The sequence below is a fragment of the Tachysurus fulvidraco genome, chromosome 19 (genome assembly GCF_022655615.1).
Source record: "Tachysurus fulvidraco isolate hzauxx_2018 chromosome 19, HZAU_PFXX_2.0, whole genome shotgun sequence".
Classification (NCBI taxonomy): Eukaryota; Metazoa; Chordata; class Actinopteri; order Siluriformes; family Bagridae; genus Tachysurus; species Tachysurus fulvidraco.
Genome location: NC_062536.1, coordinates 3,579,635 through 3,589,634, shown reverse-complemented (window position 1 = coordinate 3,589,634; position 10,000 = coordinate 3,579,635). Strand labels below are relative to the sequence as shown.

Genomic DNA, 10,000 nt, shown 5'->3' with positions numbered 1-10,000 from the left:
ATCTTGTGGTTTTTGTCAAACTTAATTGGATAAGGCCTACAGAGGAGAACAAGGTTCTAATAAATGCAATAAATATAAGGCCTGGTACTAAGTATTCACATATCATCAGGCACAGGAGTAACTGGAATTGTTGTGATAGTTAAATCACATTCATGCCTGTGTGTGTGCACAGCTTACACACCATGTGCACACCGACGTGCTTGTTTACACTATCACTTACAGCAGACTTTTAGTTTTTCCAATTCAGTTCAATTTAATTTATTTGTACAGCACTTTTACCGATGGACATTGTCTCAAAGCGGATTTATAGAAGCATAGAAACAGAACAGAAATGTAAAAGTTTAAGATTTAGGTACTATTTATCTCTACCGTCTATCACTAATGATCAAGCCTGAGGTGGTGATGATGAGGACGATCTCCCTGAGATGATGAGGAAGAAACCTTTAGAGGAACCAGTCTATTGGAACCACCAATTAGCTCCTCAGGAGTTTTAGGTCATAAGTCTGTAATGATCTCAGAAATGACTAACACTAATTCCTTCCTACAGAAGTCTTCAAATGATTTTATTAATAGAAAATAACAAACCCACCCCTCAAAGCTTAGTGTGGCCAGTTTGTCATATTCTTTACTTAGAGGATTTTTTTATATTAATCTGGTTTAAACAGATTGTTAACTTTTCATGTTTAAATGCTAATCAAATTAAAACAGGTTAGTATCGCCTGTAATCATGTAACAGGACATGTGTTAAAATAGAAACTTAACCGAGGGTACGAATCCTTACAAATTACCCAAGAGAGTGGAGTAATGACCTGAGAATAACAGCTAACACATCTTTTCCTCTCTGCTGTAATAATCCTCCTGTAGCCACTGATTCCACTTCAGGGCAGGATTAGCTAAAAGATGCTATACTGGTTTATATAAAATGCTTCAAATGAGGACATTATGTCCTAATGGACCTAGCAAGGATTTTCAAATGGAGTGTAAGACTCCCAGTGTGCCGATAGAGCAGATCCAGAGTAATAACATTCTAGTGCACCCTAAACTAGAGAAGAGCTAAAGAGAAGTAGAAAGGTGTCATGGCTCCTTTCAGCTATTCTAGAAACTCCATGTTAAGTTGTGGCTCTGAGTCCAGGTGTGTGACCTCTTGTGCACTTATTGTGTACCTGTAAGAAGGGGTCGTCCCGGTATTCTTTTTTGGAGGCGGGGCAGACTGCAGACCCCTCCCCCTCGGTCTCGCTGGTACAGGACGAGCGACACTCTGCACAGTGCAGGAAGTCCTCCCACAACAAGTCCTCCGTCTCCGACTCGTGCCGAGTGCTCTCAGAGTCCTGATTGCGCAGGCTGGAGCAGCGGGAGCTACAACTCGTGCCTAACTTTGGCATCTCCTGAGGAAATAAAAAATAATAAAAATCACATTATTTTGTTGAAAACATTTACTTCATCAATCCTAAGCATGAGTTCTTTGTACCTAAATAGCTAAAATATTTCTGTTAATATGAAAAAATGTTGGGAATTTTTTTCTAAAAAGGTTAAAGGTTGGACTAAATAGACACACGACACATGAGATCTGATCAAAGTCTATCAAGACCAAGTGTAATTTGCCAAAGAATCCCAGATTAATGTGTAATCCTTGATGTTGTTTTTACAGGAAATTTTGATGAAGAAGACATGACACTGGACTATGCCTCTAAAATCACTGACTCACTTTGACTCGATCCCCTTGACTAATTTGAAACCGAAGATTAATTTTTATCCATTTGAATTGAACTATCCTTACAAACAGGTGAAGTATCTAACCTTTAAGTTTAATGTTAAAACAGTAAAGAGAAAGGTTCCATAACAAGAGTTGAACATTTTTATAACAAATTGCAAAATTTCCTTAAAAAGCTTTACAGCTCTTTCCAATAAGCTGCACTACAAGCTGAACATGTTACAGAATTACAGGTGAGAGATCACTGCAGCAGAAAGGAAACAGTTCACATGTTTTAAACTTAAGAATTGTAGCATTGCAATGTCTTTATACCAGTGTTTAAAATAACAACAGCACACACTGGCGTGTGTGTGTGTAAAACACTATGGAGAGGTGTGTGTGTGTGTGTACCTCTGCAGCTGTATAGTGTTTTTTGTAGTGGTGGGTTTTTCTGTTGCGCAGTGTGCAGTCGCTGTTCATACGCTCCACACCCCTACGGAGGGTGCTGTAGTTTTCGGGGTCTTCTTCGCTTGATGCCTCGTCAGACATGTTCTCCACGTTGTGTAACTTGCACTCCTGTATGCAGTGAAAAAGCAGAAAAGTGTATGTATCTCACAGCCTGCTGTATTACATCACTGGATCAAGAAGCTTGTGTCCATGTCTGTCTACCTGTCTCTGTCAGTCTGTCTCTCTCCCTCTCGGTTTATGTCTGCCTGTCTCTGTTTATGCCTGTCTGTCTGTCCGTTATGCTCTCTGTCTATCTGTCCAAGTCTGTCTGTATGGTTTAGAGTGCATGGCTTCACTTGCTCAGCATCTACACAATAATGCCGTACAAACACTCCCGGTGTCATTAAACATAAAAAAGAGAGACTAGTTGAACACTGCTAACATAAACAAGCCCTCATCAGACCTTTTCTCCATTACCAGGATTGATCTTTATTGTGTGGACTGAAGCCACTGAAAGCAGGAGCATGTACCTTGCTGCTGGGAGACAGGAGTTTATTTCGGGCCTGTGGGCCGCTCCAGCCCAGTTCCTCTGAGCGCAGCAGGTCACAGTGAGGCTCGTGGAGCTGCAGCCTTTCCTCACTGCTCTTGCTTGTGACCCGGCCATCCAGTGACACATATCCGTTATCCGTCTCTGTGGACTTATCGATGGACAGCTTGAATTTCTTAGACCTGCAAAACAAAAATTGGAAAGGGAATGGTTCAAAAAGAGAAACTAAATGATGCATGCGTCTCATTCTCTGTCAGAATAGGGCTTCAAGACTAAGAACCAGCCCAAGCTCACAGGAGGCTACAGGCACTGTGCTACAGTTACTGCTCTGGACACCAAGAGTATAACAGAATGTAATTATCTGTATCTGTTAGAGCTAAAAAATTAATATCTGTTTATAGATAAAAACCAGAAGAGTGTTGGCACTTTTGAAACTCTGGAAAACCCTGAAAAAACAGACTTCATATAAATAACCACATCTACACTTGGCATTGATCATCTAATAGGATTTTACTTCAGTTTTAGACCCTAGACATGCTCTCAAATACAGCTGGGACTCGAGCACAGCTGCAAATCCACATGGGCTCCTTTAATCTGGATTATTATTAACGCCTTGATAATTTAAATTTAAAAGTGACAAAAACCATCACACGTGTATTCCATTATTTTTAAATGTAAATAAATAAAGAGATTTTTTGGGAGAGCCAGAAGCCTGAGCCTGTCAGGGTTATTATGAGCAGTCAGGATTATATGGAGCAAGAAACAGGGTTTTACACTGGAGCTCATTAAGACAGTGTTTAGGTCAGGTTAGATCTGATTAATGAACATCAGTGCCCTGTGAGCAGGGTTGCCAGGTTCAGTGTATTAGAGCTTTGTGTTCAAGACAAAGAAAAAGGAGGAAATGTACCTGCCTTTTTCTGCACTGAAGCATTTTGGGGAAAACCTGGCAACCTTCGCTTTAAGCTTAGAGTTCAGCATTAGAATAAAAACCATGTACAACTTTGTTTGTTAGATTGTTTCATGTTATGACATGATATAGGTTCACACCGAGGTTCACACCGAGTCTGAAGCTACATATTTATAGCACTATTTGTATCCGTATCCTGTTACACCCCTAGTGCAGACAACACCATAGTACTCTACGATATTTATACAGGAAGTCTCAGCACTAAGGCACTAGGTACTAACGTGATGTTCTGTGTATTGTTGTACGTGTTTTAGATTAATACTAGCACATGGGACTAGAACAACTGGGACAGACCGTGTTAGATCAGCTAAGGTCAGGACGTCTCAGCTCTCGGACATAACACCACACATTGTGACACTGTATGTTCAGTGTATGTAATAATGGATAAAGCTGCTAGGAGTTTACACAGAAAATATTAGAATCTGCTTGGAGAAAAAACAACAACTTAAAGCTGGTTTACTGACTAGTAGCAGCTATAATTACACATATTTCATGTTCTGCTGATCCAGTAAACAAGCTTTCATTAAAAAAAAATGCCAATTCTTTATTTGTGCTATGTTGGTGACTCCTAGATCTGAGACGAGAAGTGTAAAGCCAGAGCGGTCTTAAAAGGAGTGTCCCAGCTGTCACAAAGAAACACAAAGCAGCTGCAAAATCCCCCTTTTTCCATACAGTGAAATCTCTTCTAATTTAAAATCTGATAAGAGACAAATGGAAACACAGGAAAATGATGGACAAGAGATGTTGCAGCCATGCAGACAGAACATGTAATCTTAAAGGGTAAAATACACACCCCGATTTAAAGATATTATGCCAGAAATCTCTGAAGAAAGCACCGATACTGTGAGTGGTGGCAGAGCCCAGGAGCAGCGGTGCCCCTTCCTGTGTGTTATCAGTAGTGCTAGAGCCATCGCCTTCCCTATGCACCTCCAAGTGTGCTGCCTTCCTTAACTTCCTTTAGTGAAAAACATTAAAAGCGTAAAGCGCTTTAGAAAGAGAAGTCCAAACAGAATCACTTCAGAAACAAAATGAAGAGATTTTGAGGAGAAATAGAGCTAAATTGGTGATTCTAAGCAGCAGGGAGTATTAGTTATGGTCCTGGCTTTCACTCAGTAATAGTGCTGAAAAAATCTGATTCTTCTTCTTCTTTTTTTTTTTAAACAAATGGTTATAAACAGGTTATCAAACATCCAGAAGCTGATTATAATCTCAAGTTACTTTAAGACTGTTGACATGTATTAATGAGTGTATTACTTGTTTCATTCACATGTACTGATTGCATCTGTAACCTGCAGCATGTGTCAGCTCTAATCTGATTTGCAGTTTTCTTTGGGTGATAAACATCATGTGGAAGCCAGATATCAGCTTCTTCTGACTGGAACAGGGATCTAATTTGGTTCTTTGGACCTTAAAATCAGTGTCATGTCTGTTCCTCTCTACTTCTAATATGCTGTCTATTTCTCACATAGCAGAGACCAATTTTCTCACATTGGTCAGAAAATTGTGCATAGACCAGGCTGGATATGTTACATGCTTTCACCCCACACAGGAAATGAGTGGTTAACCCAGGTCACATGACACAAAAGGAAAAAGGTCTAGCACCAGCATGGGAACAGGGGTTTAGCCATCACATTTCTTTTAGAGACACTACAAACATAAGACAGATACAGATATAGAGAGAGAAGACAGACGGTCAGTGCCGAGTGGTCCTTCCTGCCCACCTTCTCCTCTTGGCTGTGGCATTGGGAGCAGGTTTGGGTGTGCGTGTGGATACGATCTGGCAGTGCACGGTGCCCAGAAGCAGCATGAGCCAGAAAGCCTCAAACACCTCAGTCGCTGGGATGTCATGGGGATGTGAGATGCTGAGAAACAACACTGTCGCGAGCACTGAAACACAAAGAAGTAGTGAAACAGGGTCAGTAGCATTCAAGACTACAGCACTGTTTATCATATCTTATACAGAAATATTATATTAATAATTCTGTACATATTCAGTATCAGGGTTAGAGAATATGTTAGGAGACGATATTCTCCCATTTCAATGAAATAGACTGCTATACTGTTCATTTGTCTGCTTTGTGTTTCTGTGGCTGTTTTGTAACACTGACCTTGGAGCAGGTAAAGGGAGAGCAGCAGCAGAAAGATGGTTCTGGAAGTCACTTGAATCCACCATTTAAAGAAAAAGGGAAAGAGAACGACCCGAACTATTCCCTTCCGAGCTAGAGATGTCCATGGGCTTTCTGGCTTGGCTTTGGCAAACGCAGAGCCTTAAAAAAATGAAATTTTATACATTTCCATGTCTATTTGTAAACTTGAATACCAGCACAGATAGACCGATATAGTCTTGCTAATAATATTTAATCATGACACCCAAGGTCACATTACAATGCAAGCTTAAATCTGGTAGAAATTAGGCAAAGTGGAGCAACACTTTTTAGGTAGGATTTTTAGGTAGGATTTAAATAAAACAGCGGAGTCCAGTTAACAGATGAAGGATTGATTAGAGCTCCAGAGTCTAAGTGCAGGATGAAAGCTCTAGCACCCTGGTACTGAGACAGGAAGCTGGAACAGTCTGAAGGTCACTCAAGGTGGAGGGTTGGAGAGCTATCATCACTGTGAGGGTGTGAGGTTGTTCAGAGCAAGCCGTAGCTCAGTGGTTAAGACTTTATGAGGGTTGTGAGGTCAAATTGCAGGACTACGTATAAATGAGCTGTACTGGAAGAGGAGCCTGTTGGAGGAGATGCCAGATAGAGAAGAAGCAGCCTGACTGACAGAGCTCAGTGTTCCAGCTACAATCAGAGCTGTGCACTTCCCACTAGAGACTTTTGGAGATGAACAACAGACAGAAATTAGGCCAGCAGTTTATATATAGAAGGTGTGAGGATACAGAGATGAGGGGAAAGTAAATTACTGCAGATATCTGGAGAAATGTTTGGCAGATTTCAAGTAGACTTGAGATCTATTGATCAAGCTGGCAGATAAAAGACTTAGATGTCTGGATTAGCTGAGAAACACGACCGGTGAGTCTGAGAGTGAAGAGTGAGATGATAGCTGCTGAGAGTCCAATTCAGACGGTAAAACTGCTGAGAAATGTTTCACATTACAGCATCCACAGTGGAAATGTTTCACATCTCTACTTACCTCTCACTAGATCCACGTCAATGAGGTCTGGCTTCACATGGCCGGTCTTCTTCGGCTTGTTCCTCAGGCCCTGTACAACAGAAGCTAGGATTAGACATGAAAGCACTATCAGAATGACGTCTTGGTGTAAATGTTAGTGCTTTAATCCACATTATTCTTATCAGGTAAAATAATAAATCATGTGGAGGAACTGTACAGGAAATGCATACACATAAGCCCTGCGCACACACACAATCTCACACACACACACACACACACACACACACACACACACACACACACACACACACACACACACACACACACACACACACACACACACACACACACAGAGGTAATTCTCTGAAAATCCACAGTATGCTACATCAATCAAATTTAAAATGCTTTAAATGCTTTAATTTTAGTTTATTAAAATAACTAAATCAAAACTTAAAAGCATCATTTTGTCTTTTTGGCTTTTCTGGCAGTTTTTTAATTCTACAACATGTCTAAAACTTTATTTGATTGTTTTTATCACACAAAACATTTGTTTTTTTACATAAAATTGCTAATTTTTCTACTGTACATTCTAAAGACTTAGAAAATAAATCTAGTAATTGTCTTCAAGGTTTTTTTTAAGTAAAAAGTTTATTCTTTCAATTCATTTCATTTTGCTCCACCATGGCGGTGACATTTGGCCACACGATATTCTATACACGAGTTTATAGATTATTATTATTAGCGAAAAGGGAAATTTCCCACATTTAGGAAAATGAAGTAAGATTAAATCATGCAGATTCATGTGAGAAGAGCAGAAGAGCACACTGAGGTAAAGTCAATATTAATATTCAAATATTACAAATTATTCATAAATAAATAAATATTAATAGCACATTTATTAAGCATACATATTTAATAAACATTCTGCTTTAATTTTTTTAATGTTTATCTGATGCAGCCAAGAGATTGTATGGAAAGATGACTTCAGACCTAAATGTTTCTAAATGATTTCCAGAGAATTAGCCACACAAACACACGTACAATCAACACAATCTGGCGACTGATTTTCTCTAAGCACAGGACTCTATCACAGCGTCAGCTGCAAGACACATCACAGGTTTTATACTGATGCAATCTAACATGTTATTGTTTCTATAGTAACAGCTCATTCACAGGGACTCAGAGGGACGGATGCTCCATACACTCAGATTAAACATGGAGAATTGTTGATCTGATCAATATTTGCCCAGAAATACACACATTACTATTGATTTATTCACCTGTACGAATAAACTGGTGACGTTTATTACACTGGCAGAAGAAGCCTTTTATTGTGATCTGAACTGAAACTGTCCAAATAAAGAGATGTGGTTCAGCTAGAGGACTAAACTGATCTCAATATAAGGACAGAGCATCTCTCACTGTAAGCTCCTCCAACCACAAGCCAGTCAGGTGTTCAGCACACTAACAAGACCAGGGCTGTGAGTCCATTTCAACAAGCAAGTGGGGACAGACACTGAACGAACACACACACACACACACACACACACACACACACACACACACACACACACACACACACACACACACACACACACACACACACACAAACTGCCCACACAAACAATTCCTGCCTCAAGCTAATTGGTGTAAGGTGGCCACGTGTCCGTTACCCATGAGCACAGAGATGCAGTATACGCAGCACTCATGGCTCCTGAGGTATTTGACCCATGATCACACCCCTGACTTTGCATATGACCTGAGAATTTTGCCTGTACAGGACTTTCACATGCAGCCAATTATGAGGTCCACCAGTTCCAATAAATTAGTCTAAGGATCCAAAGATTTTATTGCCATGTGGTGAACATACTGTGTAAAAAATGTGATCATTTTTTGAACATAAGACAAATATCTTAGGACTAGTTTACAAAAGGTAAATTTACATATGGAAACTAGCTAAAGCTCTATGAGCTCATTGGTCACTGGGGCTTTTTGCTTTGAGAGAATGAGTGCAATCAAAGTAAAAAAAAAAAGATTTTTGATGTAGGACAAACAATAAAACATCATAAGTTGAGGAGTTCATTTCTCTCGCCAGAGCAACAAGAGAGAGTAAGATGAGGGTGAAAAAGCCTCATATTGTAAAAGGAATTTTTTCCAGAGTTTAAAACAAACACATCATAATAGATCCACTGAACCAAAACTGCGGAGTCAATGATTTTCCTCAGTACAGGATGAGGCTCCGATATCAAACTGTACCATCAAGCTTACCACTGAATGTTCACTAGAAATGTATCACAGTAAACCATCACTAGATAAACATCTGTAGAGTAAATATAAAAAAGGAGAATATTGTTTATTTTGTTGGGACAGTCAGAACACCAGCGATCAGATAATGCACAGGACTATTTACACCATCAGCCCTTTTAGACCTTTGGGGCTACGGAGATGAGTGTTAATAATATTCCACGGCTGATGAATACTGTGTTTGCTTGTAAGTCTTTTGACCCGTCGAAATAATGACAAGAAAAATAAACATGAAACGAGAATAATAAATACTCCTTTTAAAGCCCTGCCCACTTTCCCAAAAGAAGCACACCTTCACCAGGGATAGAAAACTACCACATACAGGCTGGGGCAAAACACACCCCAGGTACCAGTCACCAAACTGCCACCAGTTCAAGAAACATATGAGCACAATCAGGGCAGGATGTCGAGGCTCACAGCATACTCAGATTAAACCAGTGAAGATATTTCAGGAAACATTCGTTTGTTATTGAGCCAAATGACCAAACACAAGCAAAAAGGCCTTTAGACTTTACTCAGGTCAGGAAAGCTTGTACCCCAGGGTTTGGTTTGGAGTGGAAATTTGCTCTCTAGACACTTTTATGTCTCCCAACATTGTTAACTGGTTTAATCAACCAACAATGTAAACCAGAAACACACTCAGGCAATTTCTTTTTTTTAACAGTATAATCTTCAGCTAGATCGTGCACCAGTACTCATTTCATCCAGTCTTCTTATCTCATTCACACACACACACACACACACACGCATACACACACACACACACACACACACACACACACACACACACACACACACACACACACACACACACACGCAACCCAAAACCACACAAAAAGGCACTCGGGTGAGTTAAAAATGCAAGACTAGTGTGGATGACCAGGAGGCAGGCAATCACATGGTACAGCCCAAGAACACAGTGATG

The 10,000-nt window shown here is 40.0% G+C and overlaps 1 protein-coding gene across 8 annotated transcripts in view; it reads right to left on the bottom strand.

Annotated features, from left to right (window-relative positions):
* Window positions 1–10,000, bottom strand: part of LOC113645422 (protein PHTF2) — a 35,661-nt gene that overhangs the window by 7,555 nt on the left and 18,106 nt on the right. For 7 of the 8 annotated variants that reach the window (XM_047804115.1, XM_047804113.1, XM_047804111.1 and 4 more), the window contains 7 exons: window positions 6,793–6,862; window positions 5,760–5,918; window positions 5,373–5,538; window positions 4,445–4,606; window positions 2,668–2,866; window positions 2,102–2,266; window positions 1,164–1,385 (listed from right to left, as the gene is read on the bottom strand). In XM_047804115.1, coding sequence (XP_047660071.1) covers window positions 1,164–1,385; window positions 2,102–2,266; window positions 2,668–2,866; window positions 4,445–4,606; window positions 5,373–5,538; window positions 5,760–5,918; window positions 6,793–6,862 — 1,143 coding nt within the window. The remainder of the gene's footprint in view (window positions 1–1,163; window positions 1,386–2,101; window positions 2,267–2,667; window positions 2,867–4,444; window positions 4,607–5,372; window positions 5,539–5,759; window positions 5,919–6,792; window positions 6,863–10,000) is intronic. The other variant, XM_047804118.1, reaches the window with a different exon arrangement.